Source organism: Urocampus carinirostris, chromosome 17 (genome assembly GCF_059441175.1).
Source record: "Urocampus carinirostris isolate Australia breed hairy pipefish chromosome 17, RoL_Ucar_1.0, whole genome shotgun sequence".
NCBI classification, from domain to species: Eukaryota; Metazoa; Chordata; class Actinopteri; order Syngnathiformes; family Syngnathidae; genus Urocampus; species Urocampus carinirostris.
In genome coordinates this window covers 24,116,302-24,142,354 of record NC_142365.1, presented here as the reverse complement: position 1 = coordinate 24,142,354, position 26,053 = coordinate 24,116,302, and the positions used below count along the sequence as shown (strand labels likewise).

The following is a 26,053-nucleotide window of genomic DNA, read 5'->3' as shown; positions in this document are numbered from 1 at the left end:
CATGAGTGTGAGTCTGTGTCGATAAAACCTTGTGCAGCGGGATACCCGTTTCCCTTTTTAGGAATTGACTTTATTTTTGTGTTCACTGGTTTCTCCTAAAAGATCTGTTTTGTTTAGTTGACGGCTTTACCACAGGTTACAACAAATCCTCAAGCGGCTTATTGCTCTTCTCAGAAAGCGCCGGTTTTCTAGTTCAGCTGCCAGGTGTTTATTCTCTGTCTTATTGTAAAAGTCTTGCAGCGGCAAACGCCAGTTAGTTCTGGCGGCGGAATCTCATAAGCATAATGACCACGGGTATTGGTCTGGGTGTATACACGAGAGGGCAAATAGATAGAAGATCAAACGTAATCTGTGCAAGTTAGGTGCCTGGAGCAGCTACGTTGGCGTCATAGTGCCTTAATCGGGGGGAATATACCGAATTTTCAGCACTATAAAGCACATTGGATTAAAAGGCGCACTCCCAAAACATAGTCTTTTGTGGTATTTCTTTAGGCACACCTGACTATAAAGCGCATAGAACAGAAACCACCATAAGGGCTAGGGTTGCACAACAAAGAAAAAAAGTATTGTATTCGTGCATTGATTGATCATTGTGAATATATCACTGATCATAGTTGCATAACATTGGATGCTACGTGAATTTGAGTTAGATTCCTGTTCCATCCAAAGTCAAGTGAAGTCATCTTTATTTGTCTATCCATTAATCACAAATAGTCTCAAAGGGCTGCACAGACCAAAGATTATTGCAATCCACAGACTATTACACCATGCCCTTATCTAAAACCTACATGAGGGCAAGGAAAAACTCAAAAACCTCAACATGAGGAAAATGAAGAAACCTTGAGAAGGGACTGCACATGAGGTAATCCCCCTTCCAGGATGACCAGGCTGCAATGTTATGCAAAGTTATGCCATTGTGAACATCCATCCATGGTTCTAAAACCCTGGTGATTTGATTGTGGTGCCCCTACTCTTGCTATCTGGGCCAATCCCCGTTGCCACCTTTGCACACATGTTTGCTTATTTTTCCATATTTATATTATTTTTTTTCTTAAACTCTGAGGCACTAAATAATACACACTGTCCTCAATTGGCCCCCAGGCGGCAAGTTTTAGACCCCTGCTGTAAGGTTTTTCAGCATACCACACCAGAATTAAATAAGACTCTGGTTTTCAGACAGGCTGCATTCTCTTGCATACACACGGAAGCCATAATAATTATTGTCGTGAATCAAGTCTAGAGTCTCTCCATCGTCATCACTTTTCTATGCATGATCTATTCTTTAATAAGTGTCTCATAAGTGTCTCATAAATATTTAAAAAAAATACACCTCCAGGTATTGTTTTTAAACGAGTTTTCATATATTTAAAAATCCACTGCAAATGTGTTTCTTCTATTTCTTTTGACACACCCAGGAAACGAAATATCAAACCTTTTTAAGATGCACAATCTAAAAACACAGCAGGAAAAACATGTTTTCTATAATCACCCAAAGAAGTCGTAAGCATAATCGCTGTTTAAGTGTTTTTCCGTCATCCTTTTATTTGTGTGCGCTTTTCTATTGCACTTTGAGGTTTCTCATTGTGACAAGCACATTTCCTTATGTCTTTGTGCTGCTGAGAAATGATAAGTGGCCTGCTGGTGACACATCATCTTTTGGTCTGCATTTTGTGAACATGCCAAGAAATTCATAAATAAAAAAATACATTAGAGAAGGGGCTGGGGTGATCAATTCGGAACTCAGTTTTTTTCTCGCACTGAGAACATCATGAGTAAGTGTATGTGGAATGCTATCATAGATTAGCAAGTAATTGCTTTTAATTTACCATGATATTTTTAGGCATTTGTTACCCTGCGTCTCACAAATGAATGGATACTAAATAAGAGTGTTAGACACACCCTCTAGGAGCTCACTTAAAAAGTAATTATTAAAGACAAAGATAAATATAACTAAAGCATTCCTCCGGTAGTATAACCAATGAGGCTATGGTTTGGTATTTTGTCTAATTAGGGGGAAGGGGATGCATTGCCAGAAAAGATCGTTGAAAGATGGCATAAATCTGTCGAACAAGGAAACAAAAGACAAATATTATTTTTTTCTGCACGTAAACACTGTGTAAGGCAGTGTAAGCCTTAAAGTAGGTAGGCCTATTCTACCTAGTTGTGTTTGGAGATACAGTAATCCCTCGTTGTGTTCCAAAAACATCCCACAATAGTCAAAACCTGCAAAGTAAGAAACCTTTATTTATTTCCTAAATACTCAAGAAAAAAACCCATTTACAAGCTCAAAAATTTATTTGACAAATAAGAGTACTCAAACATTTTTTTATTTTATTTTATTTTTTTAGATAAACCTCTGTACTGTAAGTTATTTATTGCACAACTGTATTAAGGACACGATACACTTTACATGATACTTTGTCGCCATCACGTGGACTTTATGGAAAACTGCATTTACCTTTCGGTTGCGACCGCACAAAGCCGTATTGGACTAAAAAATAAGATAAAAAAGAGAAAATCTTTATACAATCCTTGTAGGTAAGGAAACACATCCTGTATCCATCTATATTAATTGGCAAATGTTAAGAATGTGTCCAATTTGTCCCACAGAAACATTTTATTTTTTTATTGTCAAACATTTTTGAAAAAGTGCCAATGAGCCACTAGAGAGAGACAAGTACCCGCTTGTGGCTCAAGAGCAAGTTTAGTGGGTGGAGAAGTTAAACTTTGTTGGCGATAGAAAGTGTCTTTCCTTGCCTTTTTTGCCTTTTCTCCTGGTGCTTTGTCAGTTCGGAGCGTATGTTGACATGATGGCTTTCAAAGAAACTTGGTCGAAAAATATTTTTACATACATAATGTTTGTTCGTCAAGCTGTTTTACGTATGTGTACAACTCAGACCGTAATGTAATTGACCCGCAGGCCAAAATGAGCAGAAAAGTAGTGGGGCGACTATTGAGCCAATAAAATTTCAGATCACTTTGCACAGTGAAAATGCGCGATGTAGCGAAACCGCAATAAGAAAACTACGATGCAGCATTGGATTACTGAAATGTCAAATTTAAGGGTTGCAAATTCTGATTATAATTCAGTGTTTCTCATAGGGTATTGTGAGACCATGGTTTTTGAACAGTATAAGGCGGTCCAGGGGCATGCCCCGGAAGAAAATTTTGTACATTTTAATTCCAACGCATAGATCTGGTGCATTTCTAGAGCAAAATCAAGTAGTTAGATGTATAATGAATCACCCTGTAAACTATTGAATCGCAAATACACTAGTAAAGATAGGCAATGACACCGCAAACTAGTCACACCCACAAAGCATGGTAAAAAAGACAGGAGTTTAATGAAAAAAAAGTCTGCTTGTCTTCTAATTACGCTAAAAATACGACATCAAGACAAACACATACAATAACAAAGAAAACAAAAAAAGGGTTAGCAAAACAACACACACAAACATTTTTGGACCATGGCCAACCCAAATGCCCAAGCACCTAAACAAGTTAGGCACCTAAGTTGGGGATGATAAACTCATGTTCTAAGATCACAATGCATCATGCCACAGATCAAAAACTGAAAGCTTTCTATGGAGAAAGACTCATCCAGTCAATGTCATGGTCTCCTTATAGCCCAGATCTTAACCCAATTGAAAGCCTGTGGTGGAAATTGAAAAAAATGTCCACAGCAAGGCTCCGACCTGCAAAGATGATCAGGCAACTGCAATCAAAGAGAGTTGGCACCAGATTGATGTCCATGCAAGTTCATGCATCAGAGACTGTCATAAAAGCCACAGTTGGTGCAACTGAAGACTACTGATATGTTTTGATTGTTATGTCTTTGTCTGTTTTTCCCGATTTCATACTTTTTTCCTCAGGATTGAGTGATTCCATATTTATTTCCCTGCACTTGCTCTATAAAAGTAACATTTAATGACCGTTGCAATGTTGTTTCTTAACTTTTTTTTAGTGTTTCTGAATGCCAAGGAGTTGCACTTAGGAATGACCTTACAATTATTTCATGTTTGTGATCTGAGTCTTTTCTACAGAATGAAATGTCTGAGTGAGGGCTTGTGCAAAACTGTTGATTCCATACATTTTTTTTAGGGGTTTTATACATTTCAAAATATTCTATTTTTTAATTATACAAAGGTAATGAGACCCTTGCAGGACCATTTAGACCCTGACAGAGACTTTAAATGGTACGGGAAACACTGTAGTTGATTGCTTTGGTTTAGGTACGTCTGTACTCTAACAAAAATGTAGAGAAAAATCTCTGGCATGATACTGGTCAACTGTACAATGCAATGTTTATTTTCTTTCTGATATTCTGCAGCTGTAAAACTGTGAAAGCAATGGAACAATGTGAAGTGCTGAAAGAAATAAGTCAGCTTCCCACTTTCTCTTCCGAAGCTGGACAGAAACAAGCTCCCTGCTGTTGTTGGCTACCTTCTCCAGGAAGTGTTTCCCTTTTGCTTGGCATTGACTTCTGTACTGCATGTAAACAAGCTTTTTTTCTTTTCTTTTTTCTTTTTTAAATCATTGTCTGGGCCCGTAGGGAGGAGGCGGGGAGGGGTGTTGTGGGGACACAGTTTGAGTTGAAGTCAGTATTCAGGAATGCAACTGGGCAAGCCTTTTGGTTGATGCAGCCCAGACTGTATGAGGGAATCCTTGGCAGAGGGAGGTCAGGGAATCCCATTTTGCACTTGAAGCCCTGCCCTCCGTTTTCTTGTCCTTTCACTCAGTCTGTCTTTTGGTTACTCAACTTGACTATTATCCAGGATTCCTGAAAAATAAAACAACAAAAATAAAACTAGGAAAACACAGTCACTTTGTTCGGGTGACATTTGTGAAGCATTAAAAACAACAGATCAGACTTCTTCATAGTGCTGCTGGGGAATTCCTTTCTGCCTTGACTTAAAATCTTAAAAGCCCAGGATATTGCAATGCTTCCCACTGTGACTCGGCAAAATATCCAGAGGCTTGCCGTGTCCTGTCAACTTATCATTGGGCGACGTTGAGGTCATCCAAGGTCATTTTTTTTTAGCGACTCCAACAAAATCTACTCGTGGGTCTAAACATAGATGTCTATAGTCTTGTGGTGGGGCTTCTGTCTTTTGAAATCTAAAATCAAGGCCACTCTGTCGGACCACATAAATACTATTTTTGTATGCTGTTACGTGAAAAAACATTTAGTAGCGACAAAAACCACATACGTCGCAAGATATGTTTTCAGTTTTTTGCACTCGTTCAGGGTGGTGATGGCCTTGGGAAAGAAGCTGTCTCTTAGTCTCTGTGTCCCTTGTACCAGAATGCAACAGGTCAAAGAGGTGGTGGTAGGGATGGGAACTGTCCTTTCATAATGTTGATAGCTCTGGCCGGAAATGTACATGCCCAAGAGTGTGAAGGAGTGGACTCATTCCACACAGTCTCCATTGATAATAAGTAGAGCTGGTTATGCGCTTGCCCAGCTGAAGTCCAGTATGACTTTCATGGATTTTGTGGTGTTGAGTCGTATATATTTTTCGAACACTTTGTCGTCAGCGTCTCCACCTCCTTCCTGTATGATGCCTTATCCCTCTCAGGCCAGTTTTACCAAGGCGGTGTCGTGAAATGAAATGAAATGATCTGAAATGAAATGATCTGCATTTATATAGCGCTTTTCAAGTCAATGACTTTCCAAAGCGCTTTACAGTGTGCTTCACATTTCCCAATAGCGGCCTTGATCTGTGCAGCCATGTAAGGCGCTGACCTGCTTATTGGGGGTAATTGGGGGTTCAATGTCTGACCCAAGGACACTTCGACATGTAACACGGACAAGCCGGGATTCGAACTGGGATCCCTTAATACTAAAACGATCGCTCTACCTCCTGAGCTACTGCCGCCCCGTCAGTGAACTCCTCAATTATGTTGGTTGAATGGTTTTGTGAACAGTTCGATTTGTACAGGGTGAACAGTAGAGGGCTTAGCACACATCCTTGGGGGGAACCCGGTGCTCAGCGTCAGGGTGAAAGTGATTTTCAGCCAAGTTTTACAGCCTGCGGGCAGTTGGAGAGGTTTATTGATAGAGACTTGGAGTTGTCTACTAACTGTATACATTGCCCGTGGTTAAACAGAGACCCACACAGAGCCAAGTCAAGTCAAGTCATTTTTATTTGTATAGCCCTTAATCACAATAAGTCTCTAAGGGCTTCACAGATTAGTACACTATGTTACACAGACTATTTCAATTTGACGACCTTTTTTGATATCATTTTTGAAGCCATAGCTTGATAAATAAATTGCTCTTTAAATAGTTTTAAAAATGCAATTGATTAAAAAATGGAGCCCAATACACAAATACTTCTGCCTGGTACCAGTCTGACATTACAACTTTCAACATACGGACGTTTGAAAATCTAATAAAACTCAAGAAAAGAAAGTGGAGGAAAAAAATTTACTGATTTTTGGGGAGGGGAAATTTTAGTCCAGACAGTTTTTAAGTCCAGGACTCTCCAATCAGTGCCAACGTTTGGCCAATTACACGGGCCCTTTAAGTTGTTTCTCTATCCGCTTGTGTCAAGTGCAAACTGAGTTACTGCGAGAATTGTTTTTAGAAGGTGTCTTCATTTTTTAGTCCTCTGGCTTTCCAACTGGTTCCCCCACATGGTCACGTTTACTAATTCTGCAATGAAGTCTGCTCACAACAACACAATAGAGAATCGTCCCAGTTATTTCCACTGCTCTACTGAGGGGTCTCCACAATCTGAATGTCACATGAAGTGTTTTTGTACCATTATAAGCGGTCAGAATGATTTTGTTAATTTTTGTTATACTCGACTGAGCAAGTTTGTGTTTCGGGTTTTCATAAAAAAGAAACTTGTATAGGTTTATAATTTGCTCCTAAATATTTATTATTGGAGCTACTCTGTTCGGTTTTTAATCAGATTTACTTTAGAAAGATTTAGTTTGACCCATTTGATATGTTATGGCTCGCTTCACAAGGCAGTGATGCAGTAACAATACATCTTTGGTGTTATTTAGAATAAATTTCTATGACCCTGGAGACACCGTATTTCTGCCGTTCCCTTTTGACATTTCATCTTGATGCAATCAATACTTGTCTCAATTCTATATTTTTCTTGATATGTCAGAGCAGAGAGATTTGTTTCTTTCCGATTACACAGCCTCATCTTTTGAATTAAAGAAACAATTTGATAAGTTTGTTCTACTTTTTCCATTTTTAATATTGGAGACTTGCAAAGAAAATTGCATAGTATGATAGTTCGTAATTTTCACTTTTATCCCTCACTGTTGTAGGTTGTTTTGATTAGTATGCACTGTTTACATCATTGTCACTATCAGTCAATCATGTTGATGTTCTTTGATTCCAAGTGAATCTGTTTTTTCACCTAGGTGATTGAGAGGTGGGGTGTGTAGTTTGAGGTGTCCTTAAAAAGTTACAAATTTAATATTTTCTCTAAGGATTGTAACAACACATTAGTTCAAAAAGCCTTTATATATTATTTTCTACCATGCCTTTCTGTTATTTTCTTTAATCGTCAGTGTTTCATTCATGAAGTGCATTTTGCTGCATTGGGTTGGGGGGTAGGGGTGGATTTCGGTGCATGGGGTTTTGGGTACAGTGATATCATGCGCGTTTTTGTGTTTTTTTTTATAATGGTGAAAACTAGCAAATGACTGTTTTGAATATAGTCCAAATGCCAACCCAAACCCCAAAAAGATGAAAAAACAAGTTTGTTTGAGTGCATTTAAGAATTTCACATACTTGCACGCGCAGAAAAAGAAACTGCAGAGATCATTTCAGCAAGAAGATAGTGTCAGCAAGTAGTATATTTTGAAGTTATATAGACCACCTTTGATAATAGAGGGGTCAGGGGAGGGCTTTAAGAAGAAGTTGAAATTTCTTAGCTGAGAGTTTTGTACAGTCCGCTCATGTCGTCCTTGCAAGTTTAAATTACGTTGAATTATTCTCCTTTTTTTGAGATTCTACTTAACCATAAACTTATCACAATTGTACTCTTCGAACACTTCTTTTTTACACGAATATGGACATGATGCCAGACCGTTGTGGTTTATTGAAATCTATTGTTGAACCCCAAAAAAATAACTCTTTAATTGTGTTTCTTGTTTCCCCAAAATCCCTTCATCCCTTTGTGTCAACTATCTCACTTCATTTACAACTGTGGGGACGTGACATCTACAGAGCTCCCGGCTGAAGAAGGTAAATATTGATTTTTCCACTGAGGCTTCTATCCTCCTCCCCCTGCATGATTAAATGTCTTAAGCAATTTATTTTTGGGAGAGGAGAGTAGAAACTAAGCTCTCCAGACCATGTTGTCCGACATACTTCTGATTATAGATTGTTATTATAGCTTGTAATTGTAAATACATGTTACGCATTGGTTCCATCCTTGAGTTTTACTCGCCCCAAGCAACCGTGTGTGTATTTGTGTGTGCATCTGACAGGCAAGTCCTTGTGGGAACTGGTTTTGGAGCAGTTTGAAAACCTCCTGGTTCGGATCCTGCTTCTCGCCGCTTGTGTCTCTTTCGTAAGTGAGCGTAGCTCCCCACCCTCCTTTCGGAATGACTGTGCACCTATTGAATGCTCAGCTGGGAATGGGTACTTCTCATTGGTGTGACCATTGAACTAGTACAGCAATTCCTTGTTTTTTGCAAGAGTGACGTTTCAAAGGTATATTATATATTCAACATATACATTATTTAATGTCTCATCTCATCTCATTAGCTGCACCGCTTATCCTCAGTAGGGTCGCGGGGGTGTGGAGCCCATCCCAGCAATCATCGGGCAGTGGGCAGGGGACACCCTGAACTGGTTGCCAGCCAATCGCAGGGCATTATTTAATGTCATTATACATATTTTAAGTCCATGAAGTAAATAAAAAAATAATAATCAAATATCTGTAACATACAGTGTGTACGTCTTTTACAAAATAGCAACTATGGATCTGCAAAAAAAAACACAGGCCACCGTACTCCGGTTGAATGAATTGTCTCTATTGTCATGAAACTATTTCACAATGAAATTGGAGGGCTTTTCCTTTTCTCATTTGAGTGTAATAAAGTAATATGCACGCTAGCATGGCAGTTCCTCTACTTGTTGCAGGTCTCCGTGACAATAAAGTATAAGGGTCATGAATGGAAAGAGTTTTCCACTGGTTGTAGCTCCAGGTCATCCGTTCCATGTTTAATAAATCTGGTGTTGGGGAGATATTGGCCCCGACAGGGTGGGTTGTTACGTAGCCGTTGCGGTAGGCCTGAACTGCAGCCTCGTTATTGCTTTCTCTCCCGTCTCAGTCTCTTCCCGAACCCGATAACAATGCACGGAACACCGGCTAGTGATCAGCATTTTGTTGTGCTCTTATGACTTTCCTCAGAGTTCAATTTACTTGCTGAAATTGTTTTCAATGTAACACGCTGCATACACCAGGCTAACACAGTCACGCCCACCTACCATACACACACGCAAAGCCCTCCGCAACCTTTCCCCTCGTTAGCATTTGCCGTGTGTTGTCTGCTCCACAACAAAATGCGTAATGAAAATCCACCAAATATCGAAACTGCGAAAAGGGATAACTGTAACTCAGTTTTGTCACAGTTTTAAGTGAAGAAAACATGTTTGGAAAAGTTCGCTGGGAAACCCAATTCATATAAACCGGCACCACCTTAAACAGTTTTAATCGGGACCCTGCTCAAAAAGAAGTTTGGTTGTTGAGTGGGTAATCCAGACCATGCATCAACGTTTTTTTCCCATACATAATAGCATTTTTTGCTGTTCTTAAATGGAATTCATTTTGTCATTTCTGAAACGTGTGTGTGTGAAAAACTGCTTTATACAAATATGTGACACAATACCGGGATTGCAAGAGCTAACTTTTCCTCAAGTACTGTTGGATGACGTTTTCTCTGTAAATATGGTGGTTAGTGTGGCAGAGCTAAGACAAGCAGTAAGTTGTTACACACCCACATACTTTACATTTAACAAGCGATTACGTTTCTGTTGGCTCTGTCTATTTGTACAACTATGACCAGGGGCCATGTTCAACCTTAGCAATGAAATATTCTAAAAGACAAGAAGACGTCGAAGGTTTGCCTCACTGTACCCTGTTCAACATTTTCTCGTCTTTCTTGACAAGATTATAATACTTTTCAGAGATACTGACGATGTAAAAGCCACTCCACAAAATGTTTTTGCATATTAGTAGTAGGGCTACAACTAACAATTATTTTAATAGTTGACTAGTCCTATCAATTGGAACAATTAGTCAAATAATGGGAAACTTATTAGTTTTTACCTAAATTTACCACAAAGTTGATTTAAGGTTGTGGAAAATGATAATAAACTCAATAAAATGGGTACAATGAAAAATAAATCTTTCATTGAACATACTACAGATTCGTATAAAGATTAAAAATCTTAAACTAATTAGGGGCACTGCCTGTCGATAGACATAAGTCCATGCATTTTTAAGCTACAGGATATAATAAATTTAAATCATTTAAACATTTATATTCCTTTAAACCAAGAACATGCTCACAAGCAGAAGTAGAACATTAAATAAAACAAATATTATTTGAATTTTGTGAAGTACAATCAGTGGTCAACTGTAGTTTGTTTCAAAAGAACTAAACAAACGCTTTTAACAACTGACGTTTGTCGTTTTTAACATTTTAAAAAACTTTGCTTGTTCTTTGGACTGCATGTGTGTAATTTCAAATATGCTTGTTAGGCCAAGTCTGCCATAACGCTCACAATCTATATTATAGCGAAATATACGCAAATCAAATGTAATCGAAAGTTTAATGGCTTGAATGTTACTTGAATCTCAAAGAGGCTCATCTGACTCTGATTCGATCAACCGCCCGACGTGCTTTCTCATTAAATGTTGGTGCATCACTGAGGTACTGCTGTGATGTGCAAGGTCTGCTTTGCAAACTTTTTGAGTAGTCTTTTTATTGGTAGTATCAAGGCTACAATGGTCCCAAACTGTAGAAGTTTTAGTACCCGTACTTGATTTAGACGATGCCATTTCTGTATGTTGGGGTTTAAGAGACACTTTTGCACATGAGCAACTCACAACAGAGATTTTATTCATGTAGAGATGCTTCTGTTTGTTGGAAAAATGTGTCTGGCAACAATACTTGACAATTAATCTCACATTTGACTATTTCTATTATAGATTTTTGTAGACAACATTGACTAATCGTTGCAGCCCTAAGCAGTAGTCCAACAAAGCTGTTGATAGTTAAAATCCTCACATAGCCCAAATTCTGTAGGGTTAGCGCCTATTTTGTAAACCTTAGGGCTGTAGTTTGCTATTTGATGGGAAGGCACTTCATCCAATGCAGAGATCCAACTATCTGTCCACAAGCACTTGAAAAGCCAGCGTTCCGTAATATAATAAGTCTCCCATAAGGTCAAGTGACAAACAAAGTACTTATTTATCGACTTTGTTTATATTGAGAGTTCAGGCTAGATACTTGAAAGCCTTTCTAAAAGCGTCCAGGCTGCACTGTGTCGAATAAAAGGTTCTTGTGTCCATTGCTGCCTTTGTCGCCATCCAATCTCTCTGTCATAAAAGCCTAAATGAACCTGAATGATTTGCTATCGACCGGGCTTAGGCAGTCATGACACACTACGGGCTATTCAATGTTCCATCATCCAATGAAAAGTGGCTATACTTCTTTCCTCACTTGTAGCTCCCGCTTTACACGTTTTTGTATCTCAGAATGATGAAATGTGTAATATAAATTAACCAACGTTGAATAAATGTTAGCTCAGTTACCCTTTCACGTATTATTAGCTGCCTAACTTATTATTGTTCTTCATAACAACATTAATTCTATGACGTTAGCAGGAAATACAGTGCAAATCAAATGAAATCAAAACAATCTATTGCAGTGTCATCTTGCTTACATTTAGCTGCCGTCAATGGTCAAAATGCCTCTGTTTGAATTGGGTTTTTATTCCTTGCAAGCCTCATTACAGAAGACCTGGAATTTTGACATGTATACCATTCAATAGAATTGAGAGAAAATTACACAGAGCTGGTAGCCGAATGTCGAAAAGCAGGTTGGTCAAGATCAATCTTCCCTGTGGATGTTGGCTGCAGTTGGAACATCTATCCAACCCCTCCTCAGGAAGATTGGAGTGAGTGGAGCAAAAATGAAGAGGGCAATTGGGGACCTGGCAGAAGAGGCGGAAAGAACAAGCTTCTGGCTATGGCTGAGAAGAAAGGATAGGTTGTTGGGTAAAGAGGGATCCTAAGGCTAGCTGCAGGGGGCTGAAGGGAGACGTTTCTACCGTTGCTCCACCACCATAAGATGTTCCAGGTTTAATGGAGTGAAATATCAATGAATTGTGGCTCCCGGCTTAGGACCCCGCTGTTACCCCTCCTATTTGGCACCAACGGAGGTGTGTCAGGCAGGAAACTCAATGCAGGTAGTTCTTAAATGTGCTCTCATCTAATGTGTCTAAAACAGCTATTTGTGTTTACATGATCAGGGTTCGCACAGGTGCTTGAAATCCTTGATGATTGATGAGTATTAAATTGTAATGGGAAGAACTTCCTGCAATTGAAAATGCATGCTACATATTACTGTCATTTTTGTCTCAAAAACAAGTATATTAGCAATTTTACTCCGGATGAAATCATGTGTAAACGCACACGCAACATTAAAAATCAGATTTGTAACTACCACATATCTTTGGGCCTCTGCAAAACACATGATCCGCTCTGAATTTCTTCTTTGAATGGTACTGGAGAAATTGGAAAATTGGCTTTGAAAGTCCTTAAAAAGTTCTTTAAGTTTGGCCACCCAAAAGGTTTATGAACCAAACTGGAATATCTTAAGATGGATAATATTTTTTCCAAGTTGCATGCAAACTTACTCGGAAAATACTTTTTAATGCAGCGGCAATTTCAATATTTGTATTACATGAGCCTTTATGTATTTATGAATTATATATCGCAGTTGCTTTATGAAGCTTTGTGAAACATTCGGCAATAACTATCGGCTTTTGCATCAAGAAAAAGGGAAATCACCAGAATTCTGAGCAGATGTAGTTAACAGGCTAACAGACTGTAAACAGAAACCCGCTTTATAATGATGAAAAGCAGATGAGAGTTCTAGTCAATCAGCCGTGTAAAGTACTGCAGTAATTATGGTGTAATGACGCCTAAAATGTCAAGGTCTTTTTTCTTTTTTCTTTTGCTGTAAAGTGACTGAGTTGTAAAACTGCTCGACACTCTCGCTAACAACAAAACGGTGGATTTTGTAATTGTTTTTCAATGAGGCATTCAAATGACTTTTAAACCAACTCAATGGCAGCAGCTGTCAGGCCGCGAGGAGGGCGCTACACAACGAGCTGTTCTTCATTTGTCTGTTGGGTCACAATGTCCAATGTTTTCGCCATCAAAAGAAAAAGTCAAAAATAAATGAGTCGGGTCTGGCTCTTAAAGGGCAAGTCGATCCCCCCAAAATATTACTTTATTTTAAGATGGTGCATCACGACGGATGCTGGGTTGAGTCACCCTGACGCTTCAGACTGGAGATGAGTACTACCCATTACTTGTGTACGCCAACCTTTTGAAAATCATATTACGTCGTGGAGGCGTTTCAGAAGCTTTATCTAACCTTTTTTGGAAATGTCTGGATATCAATCACACTGAATGGATTAAGTTGTCGGAAGGTTTTCGAGACCATATACAGTCATGATCCTTGTGTTGGCAGGCCTTGGGGAGTATGATTGGACCACGGTGTTAATCTTTGCTGTTTTGGAAACGGTTTCATCAGTGCAGTATGTGGAAGCCCAGATGTGCCAAAATGCAAGAAATATTATGCTAAATTATGTAATATGGCTATTCATTTATAAAACTACTTTGAAGACTGTACTCCCTCTTCTTTAAGATCTTTAAATATTGTTTTTTACATAATACAATCCCCGGCCACTGCCGGAAGATAGCTGGGATGGGCTCCAGCACCCCCGCGACCCTACTGAGAATAAGCAGTGCAGATGATGGATGGATGGATGGATAATACAATACATCATAATTCTTAAAATTTCAGAAAAAGTTCTACTCAATGTATTTTGATTTCAATGTCCTTATTTGAAAGCATAGTTGTTACTTGAGGACGTTGACTTTTTTTCTGTATTCAAAAAACACGTTTGGTAGTAAGGAAGCTCATGTTTTCCAGACAAACAAATCTTGTGACCTCACTTTTCGCATTATCAGTTTAAAATCCTGCACTAAACTTTACATTAAAAAACTTGACTATCGGATACCCAGTAAACTAGTAATTAGAAATATCCACATTTGACAACATAGCAGTGCTGTATTCTCTGTTGAAATAATCATTGGCTTGTAGAAAGTCCACTTTGTGGTGCTCCTGTTTAACTTTATTTCCTTTTTTTCCCTCCTGTTCATTAAAATGTCAGGTGAGTAAAGCTCTTGTGAAATTAATTTATGCATTGCTTTCAGCCAAATATATCATGCAACACTGATGAAATGGTGATGATCCTTATACAGTATACGAGCGGTTATGCATTAAATTAATCACCAGCTATCGTACATATAAATCTAAAATGACAAATTCATGAGTAAATAAGTTGGGATGCCCCCTTTTCATAGCTGATACTACTTGGATCTAAGTCTATACCAACCCTGTGGATCATTTTAAGCCATCCCTAGCAGCAATAACGCCCGTTAGTGTCAAGACAATTTCTGTCAATTTGATAAGTCGACTCAAGTATGCATAATGTTTGATAGTATTCAGTATGTATCAATTATTTGTTTATATCGCACATTCTTTTTAACCTAAATAATAATAAAAAATTTGGGTGTGTGTTATACACGAGGTTTCACGAAAGTATGTCGCAGTATTTGTGCAATGATTGATCAGTCGCTGACCACAATCGCAAGACATTGGCTACAACGGGAATTGAAACCGTGAAACCACAGGGATGAGAACACGGATTCTTAAACACTACACAATTACGGTAGTAATTTAAATGACATGTGGAAAGGCATTACATTTTTTCTCAATTTCACACTACTTTTATTCATGGTACAAGAGAATGATGTTAGAGAATGAAGAAAACAAAGTCATGCAGAAAGATATAAACACAAAAAAAGCACGACAAGAGAAATAACTATCTGGTGATGAATCGAACTTTGAGAGACAATTTATAAATACATTGTAATTTTATGTTTTTGTGTTCATACATTGTCAATAAATTATTTTAATCATTGCCGCAGATATCCAATGCTTAGTTTGAGCTGAGAATTATGGTTTACTGTAATTGGTATTTTTCAACATTGAATGTTAGTCGTGCCACAACATTGCACACAAATGCCATTTTCATTGTTACAAAAGTTGTGACTCTGTTTACGTTTGTCTAGGTGTTGGCTTTGTTTGAGGAGGGAGAGGAGACGGCCACCGCCTTTGTTGAGCCTGTTGTCATCCTGCTCATCCTCATTGCTAATGCTGTCATTGGCGTGTGGCAGGTGAAATCTACACTATATATACAGTATAAATATGTATATAAATATATTTACATATACAGATATTTGGAAAATATCAAAACCCCTGATAATTTTCAGGACTTTTATTTATAAATGATTGGATCAAGATTATCATATATAGCAGAAAAAGACTGTGCTATTTGAGAAGTGAAGTGAACTTAATAGAATTTACAGTAACTGTGCAATACTTGCTTAAACAAAAGTATGTAGTTGTATAAATTTGGGCGCCCTTGTTTTATTGATCTGATTACATTTAGCACTAATAATTGGAACACAAAATTTGATTGGCAGGCTCATTCACCCTTAACCCACATACAAAGGTAAGGTCTTTCATTAGAAAGGGTATTTAAGGTGACCACTTGGAAGTTGTTCTCCTCTATGCATCTTCTCTTAAGGGTTGCGACCTGAAAGCCTCAAAACTGTTAAATGACCTGAAAGCAGGGTACATAGGGCTCTGAGATTAAAAGGATTGTAGCGCAATTATTTGCTATTCGTTGAGCCGATTGTCACACATGCAAAGCCGAAACTGTATTTATGCATGACTGGATTGGTCCACTACATATAGGACACAATTTTGACAACAGTTTACAGTCAAGATATCACAGCAACAGACTGTAAGTGAGCAAAAAGCACACTCTTTTCCATGTTTGCCCAGTCTTTCTCAAAGAAAGACAAAATTATTATTTTTTTAATGAATAAAAAATAAGGAAGAAGAAATGAGAAAAGGAGAAAAATGGGAATAAAAAGAAAAGTAGGGCAAACAAAAGCAACAAAAAAAAGAATAGAGAAAAAGAAAATGGGAAAAGAATTAAAGAGAAAAAAGACAGACATTTTTTTTCCCTCCATTTTTGAAAATTTTCTTTTAATTTTTTTTCTTGAGATTTACTTTTTTTTTATTTCTATTTTTCTCTTTTTTTGGTGCTTGTTAATTTCACTTCACAAATATTACTGTGTTCTTCTGCTGTGTGATATATAATTATATATATATGTATATATATAAAACCGAAATTGTTGATCCAAACAACCAATGATTTAAATGGGAAAATCTTGATAATGATCAGGGGTGCCTAAACTTTTATATACGACTGTATCAATATGTATAGGAGGTAAGATCCTGAGTTCGACCTGGCAAGGGTCAGTTCTAAAATATCATTACATTTGCGTAGGGCCGGGCTTCTCTTTCGCTGACTTTTTAAAAAATTGTTTATAAAAAATGTATACCAAACCAATGTGTGTGTTTAAAAAATAAAATAAAAACGTATTTATTGAAAACAGAAAAAAATATTTTATTGAACTCCTTCCTGTTTTCTCCACCCGTCGTTGTTCTTCCTGGTCCCTCTGCCTCTCTTTAAGTACTGTGCTGGATTCTTAAGGACGTTCTTCTGCTGCTGTGGTTTAAGGCCCAATTTTCAACCTGTCAAAATGACGGACCGCCTTAACATTTTCCCATCAACCCTTAATAACAAACCCCGTCAATCATGGAAAACTATCGTTTAATGTAACCTCTGCGGGCACAGAAATGTAAAAGATGTAAATGTTTATACAGCCTTGTTTAACTAGACAAACGACAGCCTTAAATTTGTTAACTTAAATCACTTCTCCTACTGAGTCTTCACAACAAAATATTAAATTTCGGGATTGCTTCGGGCTTGGTCTTGCTAATCAAGTTAATTAGTCGGCCTCGGGCTGATTCAGGCTTTAGTACCAACGGGCCCGGGTTGACTGACTGGATTTTAGGGCAGATCTTACCTTTTGATATGTATAATAAATATGAATATATAACATAATAATTAGTATTTTTTCCACTGACCTTACACACTTCATGACCTGTCCCTCTTTTATACAGGAACGGAATGCTGAGAACGCCATTGAAGCGCTCAAAGAATATGAACCAGAGATGGGTAAGGTGTACCGCATGAACCGTAAAGCTGTTCAGAGAATCAAAGCCAGGGACATCGTTCCGGGCGACATAGTAGAGGTAGCAGGTAAGCCCACTGAACACTGCCAAGGGTCATTTATTCTTCCAGATGGTTAAAAAAATATTTTTCTAAGGTGCAGGTGCTTCCACCAAATTTTACTGAAACACGCGCTCCAACATCTTTTGATGCTCAGTAATTTGTCTGGAAAAGGCGTTGGAATATCACACAACTAGAATTTACAACTGTCTTTTTCCCCGTATACGCAGGTGCCATGACTACGGTCCACTCGCGTGTATGTGTGTGTGTGCATTCCTGCCCAAGTGGTTGTGGTCTTTCCTTGTGTTTACAACCCAGTTTAACTTTCCACAGCTTTTCACTTCCCTTTGCTTTCCATGCTCTCAGTCTCCCCACTTGAAGGTTTGCCAGGTCCTCACGCCAACTACACACACTCCCACACCCACAACCACTGCCACAAACTCGCCCTTGTGTGTGGGCAGACTCCCTAAAAATAGCCCAGCTGTGTCCCCAGTTTCTGCAAGCGTGTACAACTTCACATGCAAGCGTATGACCTCTTCACTTCTAGGTGATGTTTTCACCTTGAGTTATTTTGGCATTTGACCCATGTGCTTGAAAATATATTTATTAGTTGACATTTGGCCAATGTGTAGACACCCTTAAAAAATCTGCACCAGTCAATCCGCAATGATTAAACACTGGGAACAAATCTATACCCTTCCCAATGTTGGGTGTTCAGGATCATGAACAATTGTGTTTCCCCTTTTTTATCATTGATAATTGATATTTTTTTTAGTCAAGTAACCCTTAACCAATGCTTTACTAAGGATTTTTGAAGGTGTACTTTTTTTTCATCCCGTTGCCATAGAATATTTTTTATGTTCACGGATCCCTTAATTACCTAGGTCGTCAGGGCACCACTGACGACGCAACTCCATAGAGCTTTTTCCACTGCTGACTGTTCCTCACCTGTTTTTGGGCCATGGCAAAGTTGACATCAGTCCATTTCTTGATGTTGTTGGCCGAGTTCTTTTCTCTCTTCCTTTTGTCCTGCCCCCTTGGACTGTGTACTGGACAATGATCGTGGCCAGTCCTGATGATCTTATGACGTAACCATACCATTGCAGTTTTTGTCTGTGTACAGTTGACAACAGTTTTTTGTAGGGTCCTATGTGCCCTCTGATGGTGTTGCGCACACATTTGTTTGTCGCATGGGCTATGTAGATGATGCTTATAAGTTACCTGTAGCATCACATTTCCATGGCCTGGACTTTTTTTTTCCAGATTTTCTCTGCGAGTCCATGTCTTGCAAGCGCACAGAAAGATGGAAGTAACCAGCGCTTGAGTCTCATCTTTGTCCCTCCAAATGTGTTTCAGTCTGGCAAGTGCAGTTGTGGTTTGAGTTATCCTGGCCATGATTTTTTTGTTCCGGCCCCTCTTCTGATATAATCGCTCCAATAAATTTAAATTTAGTGACAGGTTCAAGCTTTTGCTGGTTCATCGTATAATGTTTGTGGTGATACCTTGGGGGTTGTTGGTAATTTTTTTTTAATGTGCTGATTTTTTCTATGTGATGCTTTGTCCAATAATTTGACCAGCCTTCTGGATTCCTGTTCTTCTCCTGCCAGTCCGGCAATGTCATCAACAAAACGGATGGTAATAACCTTGTGTCTCCCAATGGTGCCTGTACCTTCATGTTGGTTCAGGGCTTAGGTCATGATCCTCTCCAGAAAGATGTTAAAAAAATTGGAGAGAGAATGCAGCCTTTTTTCACAGCGACTGTAGTTGAAACCATGCTCCAAAGGTACCATTGATAATTACCGCACTGTTTGCATTGGAATACAGCTGTTTAATGGTCTAAACTATTGTCTGGGCCATGTTGTTCTTCCTTATGGTAGCTCACAAGGCAGCCTGCCACTCTGTCAAACACCTTTTTTGAAATCCACAAAGATGTGATAGAGTTTTCTCTGTTGTTCTTTAAAGTTCTCACACAAAATGCGAAGATTAGACATCTGCTCTGTCAGGCTCATTCTCCTTCTAAAACCTGCCCAGTTTTCAGCCTGTGGTTTTTAGTTTGTTCAGTAGGACCTTTAGTAAAACTCTACTTGCATGGCTAATGAGACTGAAGGTTCTGTATATTGAGCAAAGTTTGAGGGTTTCCTTTCTTTGAATAATTTAGCTAATTTTATTCAGTTTTTGTTTCTATTTAAATATGCTTATAGTGACATAAGAAAATTGACACAAAAACTGAGCATTTTGTTTTATTAAAAACACAAGTTAAAATATAGTAAAATGAAATTGAACAAGCTTTTTAAAAGGAGCAAATTTATCTGATGACGACCTGTTCTGTATATTTTAGTGTTTCCGTCTTATTCAGCGCTATTATTTGAAAAAAAAAAAAAAAAAAACCTAATTATTTTGAAAACACATATTGATTTAAAAAAACAATCAAGTACATGAATTATCATAAGAAACATGCATTTTTACATTTTGAACATTCTGGTTGATTTTAAATTCTTGTAGGTCGATGAATTTGCATTTATTTACACGACGTGAGCCTTACTTAGAAAGATCTTACAAGATTGTCCACCATTTTGCTGTTAAGAGTACCCGCAAAATCCAATAATATTTGATGAATTGTCAAGAAAAACCTCACTTAATGACTAAAAGTGATGAATTGGCAACAAAACCTTGCTTAAATAATTACCTTCTGCACAGTAAATCCAATCTTAGACAACCTAAATGAAGAATTGAGGTCCAACGCTGTCAATGGCTACAAATTGAGGACAGATTTTCACGTCTTTAGTCGCCATTGATAGTTAACGGGTTAATGAGAGGGAAAACATTTTTATGATCATATTAGATGGTGCCACTAAAGCATTTATTCAATATACTAAAATGAAAAATATAGAATTGACGTTTGAAACCAGTCAGTGGCACCAAATTTAGTATACATTTTTGATGCATTTAGTCATCCATGGTAAAGAATGAGTCTGTGAAGAGAAAATGTGATAAACATATTGAATTGTGCCATTAAAGCCTTTATCTTACCTACTTAAATGGAAAATGAAGATTTGACGTCTAAAGCCGTCAAAAGCACCAAATTCAGAACAGATTTTTGACATCTTTAGTCATCAATCATAGCAAATGAGTTAAAGGCTAGGCAAAAAAAGAAAAAAAAATGGTTGCAATTTTGTTTACTTTGAAGTTCCATTGATTGTATTCTTCGTAGTTTCTTTTGAGCAATCATTTGAGTTTGCACGACACAATACAGCAACATCTAGTGGTCATACAATACACTCTACATTTAATTTTAATAAAACGAAACCTACGGGGATGAATTAAGTATCTATCTCTCTATCTCTACCCACGAATGATCATCTTTTTCTTTTGCAATGGAGGTAGAAGGCTAAGTATTTGGATTTTTCATTGATGTACATTTTTTAGATAATTACTTATGATTAATTCTGAAGTTCCCCTTGATGTGCTTTCCAGTCTCCTCCAAGAGGTAGTCGTACACACATTTGAGAACCACTTATCCAAGCGATAGCTGTTTGGAATTTGGGCTTGTCACGGCCGGCGCGGGCCTTGGCACACGCGTGTGTACTCAACACAGACAAGTTAGCGCACGTCATTAGGGCATCAAAACGATTTTGCCCTAATTCTAACCTACCACTAGCGCTACCTTCGTACTCTGTGTCAACACTGAACCATGGCCATAATGACAACACTCTTTTTGCTCTCATTGGTGTCACGAGATGTTTGTCTTTTCTACCAAATTATGTTTGACTTGTGTTTTGGTATGTTTTCTTTTGTGCACTTTAACAACTATGGTGCTGTCACCATGTGGCGGTAAATACTGTGAAAGAGGAACAGTGCTGCTAGGTACACCGACAAAGAAAATACATCTGTATCCTCCTTAACTTCATTGAAATCCCAAGCTTTTCCTCTACCTCAATAGTGGTTCCCCAAACCTTGTGGGGGCATTGGAAAAGGACACAATTTTACAACAAATGCCTCGGAGAAGAAAAAATATAATGTAGTTACACAAAGTTCCATCCTCTGGGTGTATTTGCCCTCTTGTCTACTAGATCTTTCCCACCGGTTGCATTTTGCGTCGCTGCTGGAACTTTCCTTACGGTTTGTCATGGAGCAAGCTTGGTTGTCAGGATTGTGTGAGGCTTGACCTGAAGAAATGGAAATCTGCATTGGGTCTCTCCCTTCGACAAGTCGCATACATTCAGGCCTTTTTTGACACTCGTATCTTGTAACAAACATTAACAGATCCAACCTGGACATATCATTAGTGATGTAACCTGGGTTTACAGAGTGTTTTGGGTCTTTCAAACAACATACACACTCACCAAGGTGACCCAGCTGGGGTTGATCAGGTTCGAGCTTGTGTCCAGGTAGCGCTACCTCATCCACATAGCCAGTTTGAGGCAACGTCTTCTACCTCTGTGACCTCCTTAATTGGCCTTGGCTCACTGTGATGCCCAAGATATTTATCATCCTTTGCTGTTGCTTCCGGGACAGTGTTGGCATCTTTGGTAAACTAGAGCCTATTCTCCCAAATCATAGTCGGCACTGAAAAGTATGGTATTGAACAACGCTAATCAAGATGAGTTTCAATAATATAATTGTGCATTTTGTCTTTTTACTAAATATAATTTAGTTTTAAAATCTAACATTCGAAAAGAGGTCCGCAGTCATTTTACCATCTGTTTTTTTTGTTTACATTTTTTATAAACTGGCAACTATTATCTACTCTATTGGTCAAGTGAGTAAGAGTCCCCTTGATTTAACTAGAGGTAGAATATAGAGAATTTCAAATTAACAGCCAAACCATTTTTTGCAGTGTCATTTTTTAACACTTGACAAGACATACTATGATGTACAGTATCTTAAGCGACAGCATTTTGGCATCAATGTCTTGAAAAGGAATCATTATTTGCTATAGTGTGAAGTGATAGCTACTACGTGGTGCTGTAGCACCTCCTCCCCTCGCCACTCTAAGAAAAAGGGGCTTTCTTCAAATTGTATCGTGAATCTAAATACATGACAGATAAGAAAAAAGTAAGTTGTGGTTTTATTACAAATTTCATTCAGAAAGATGAGGTTTTTTTTAACTTAAACGAGCTAAATATCCAGAATACTGGATCGCCCTTTTCTTTACTGGACTTTTTTCTTTTTTCCAGCATATTTAGGACGATTGCATACCAAAGTGAAAGTGAAATCAAAATTGCAAAATAGCATTACTTCATGCCAGCGCTTATGCTTGAGCTATATTCTGCCCTTCCCTTTTCTGATCTCGTAATTTGTTGGTTTTTGTCTGAGTCACAATTGCGTCCGAAGTCCATTTCAAAATGAAGGCTTTCCTTTTAAAACTCCCCCTGTAAAGTGATCTATAGTAATCTTCTACTACCTACCAATTCCAAAGTTTTATAAAGTTACTCCGTTGATCACTGGAGGACTGCACAAATAGTTGACAGCTGTACCGTTTTTGCAAATAATTATCCATTTTTTATCACCAATTCAAAAACATTTTCCCGCATCACATTAGACAAGGTCTCACTGTTTGATAAATTCATAGTAACAAAACAAATGATGCATTGCTGAACGTACTTGAGTCTGTCAGAGTCGAGGGAATTTAAATGTAGTCGTTCTCCTTCCTGCCATGAGCCGTTAGGGCCTCAGTTAGCTTGACGCTAGCAGCCGTCTCCCACACAAACAGAGCCCACAATTCCCCCGTAGGTGGTACACACACAGGAAGAAGCTGCCGCAATCTGTTGTCGTTCCTCTTTTGTTCTTTCTTTCTTAACCCCTGAGACCGGTCGAATAGTATCAAAGTGTCGTCCCGTTTTCTCTTTGTTATTTCATGCACTGTGTGAAATTATACAGACAATGCCCTACTTACGAACAAGATAGGTTCCTGACGATTGTTCGTATGTTGAATTTGTTTGTTGAATTTTGGATGTTTAAGGCTTGTATAAGTAACCTGTATTGTTTTGTATTAAAAATAAACATTTCATAAAATAACATGCTCTATAAAGACAAAAAAAAATAGGTTTAACTTCATTTTGGAAGATGACCTTCAACAGTTAAGCGACTTCCTCCTCCGTAGTAAAAAGTGGCCAAAAAAAAGCGATCCAACTATTTTCTCAACAGCATCAAGCTTCCATATTCCACTTTCATTTCAAATGAAACAGCTTGCCTTTTCTTTACACTTTAAACCAACCATATTGAATGAATGCACAAGATATTAAACCGCTGGAGATACATTATAGAATGTTTACAAACTAACTAGGAAGAGAAAGTAGTTTTCTTCTTCGGGGTGGAGGCTGAGTGACCTCTCACAGCGCCCCCACCCGCTGGTAGCGGCAGAAAGAAGCACTACAGTAATGTCCTGTACTCAGAAAAAGGTGCACACAATACAAAATCTAACTCATAGCAATGTCCGCATATTTTTTGACATCCCGAAAAAAATGTTTGTATCTACCGTTTTTCGTAAGTCGAATGGTCGTAAGTATGGGAGTGTCTGTACATGTGAATAACGTCATGATGTTTATCCTATTGGCCAATGATAGGGCTACACAATTTTGTAAAAAAAAACATTAATCAGTTTTTCAGACTAGTATTGCAATTTCGTTGCAATTTTTAATTTTTTAAAAAAAGTGCATTTTTTGTGTTAGTTTTTTTTGTTTGTGAGTACTTAACCCTCCTGTTATCCTCGTCAAAATGACCCGCTCTTGTGTTTTTAAAACCCAGGAAAATCCCCTAAAATTATATTTAATTTAACCTGAAATGTTATAACTTTGGTCCCAAGAGCAGATAAATAAAATATTGTTTTTTATTCACATTTCCATGTAAGCTGTAAAGAAAAGTAAAAAAAAATGGCTAATCATATTGACATGTTTTAACCTTAAGAAAAGCACCCTCTTCTGTGGAGCTTTGTTATGGTTGTGGTCTGATCACTCGAGGCTCACACGTGAATGTATGGCAAAGTGTGCTTCTTGCAAAGCTTGCCTCGCCTTCATTAGCTAGAACTAAAAATCCTTGAAAGAAATGCAGTGTTTGGTGATTTCACAATCACACATCGCAACATCGGTTCGATTTCAGTTGATCGTGCAGCCCTAGCCTATCACATTTTTGTACAATGTTTGCATTTTTTAATTGAAGTGCTCCTTTCAGTTGGTGACAAAGTTCCTGCCGACATCAGGTTGACTTCGATTAAGTCCACCACCTTGAGAGTGGACCAATCCATCCTCACTGGTACGTATAACAGGAGAGGACGGCATTTCACGAAGTCTCAGTTCTCTTGGCAAACAAGTAACATTTGCATTTCACACCTTAATAGACTTGTTTGCATACTGGCTGAGGCTAGTTGTTAGCAAAAACAATGAACACTTGTGGCAATTGTTTTGAAAAGATTAAACTCAACTTCAGGCAGCCACACAACATAGTAAATGTGTAGAAATGCACAAACTTGTAAGCTTTTTTACAAAAGCAATCTGCTGTAAATGGAGATTAGGGCTACAACGAGTGATTCTTTTGATAATCGAATCAGTCAAGTATGTTTTTGATTAATCGATAGATCGTATTTTTTAAACACATTTTAATTTACCACTCTATATTCAAACATTGAAGGTTTGGACCAATGTAAAATTAGTTTACAAAGCAACGGAATGTTCGATAATATCAAATAATTAAAAAATCAAGTGTTTATCTTAGAGCTTAACAATAAACAATAGTACACACAAGTGTAAACTATACACCTGTAAATATATAAGGTACATTTTTATAAGGTGCAAAAAATGGCAACCTCAGAGGAAAATGTAAGTTCTTTGTCAGATTAAGAGTACTTTGTGCATCAAAATACTATCTTGAGGCACCCTCTGCTTGCCCAAAGTACTTCTATTGATTGAAGTGGCACTACAAGCATGTTCCTTAAAAGCCCAACTGCACTTCAATGTTACAACGAAATTCACTGCATAAATCACACGACACAACAAACCGATGATGAAATTTGTTGCCAACGCTCTTAATAATCAATATTCATTGAATTTATTGATTGTTGCAGCCCTAATGGATGTAGAAGAAAACAAATAATTCAACTTATGTTTGGCACTGTCCTTGTGGTGCAATGAGAGAATGCTCCCAGTGTTGGAAATCATAAGCGTATAACTTAATGTGGAGCAGATGCCAGCTGCTATTATTATTTAAACAATGAGGATTATATATACTGTATATATATATATATATATATATATATATATATATATATATATATGAATGTATTTTTCAGGGGAGTCTGTGTCGATCATCAAACACACTGACCCAGTCCCTGACCCTCGAGCTGTCAATCAAGACAAGAAGAACATGTTGTTTTCGGTAAGCACACCTCTGAATTATTCAAACTTATCAACCATGAGTGACTAAAAATTATACAGGTAAGGCTAAGAAAATGTTTTTTGCACCCAAAAAGTCAGATTTTAGGGGGGTGGACTTATTGAATACGTGTAAAAATAAAGGTCTAACCTAAAACGTTCTAAATGAAAGTGATACCTGGCTGCATGG

The 26,053-nt window shown here is 38.0% G+C and overlaps 1 protein-coding gene across 1 annotated transcript in view; it reads left to right on the top strand.

Moving 5' to 3' along the window:
- atp2a3 (ATPase sarcoplasmic/endoplasmic reticulum Ca2+ transporting 3) overlaps positions 1–26,053 on the top strand; it is a 63,651-nt gene that overhangs the window by 6,655 nt on the left and 30,943 nt on the right. Inside the window, exons 2-7 of the mRNA XM_088321727.1 lie at positions 8,201–8,218; positions 8,464–8,546; positions 15,420–15,524; positions 17,389–17,527; positions 24,668–24,748; positions 25,782–25,867. Of these exons, the coding sequence (XP_088177853.1) occupies positions 8,201–8,218; positions 8,464–8,546; positions 15,420–15,524; positions 17,389–17,527; positions 24,668–24,748; positions 25,782–25,867 (512 nt within the window). The remainder of the gene's footprint in view (positions 1–8,200; positions 8,219–8,463; positions 8,547–15,419; positions 15,525–17,388; positions 17,528–24,667; positions 24,749–25,781; positions 25,868–26,053) is intronic.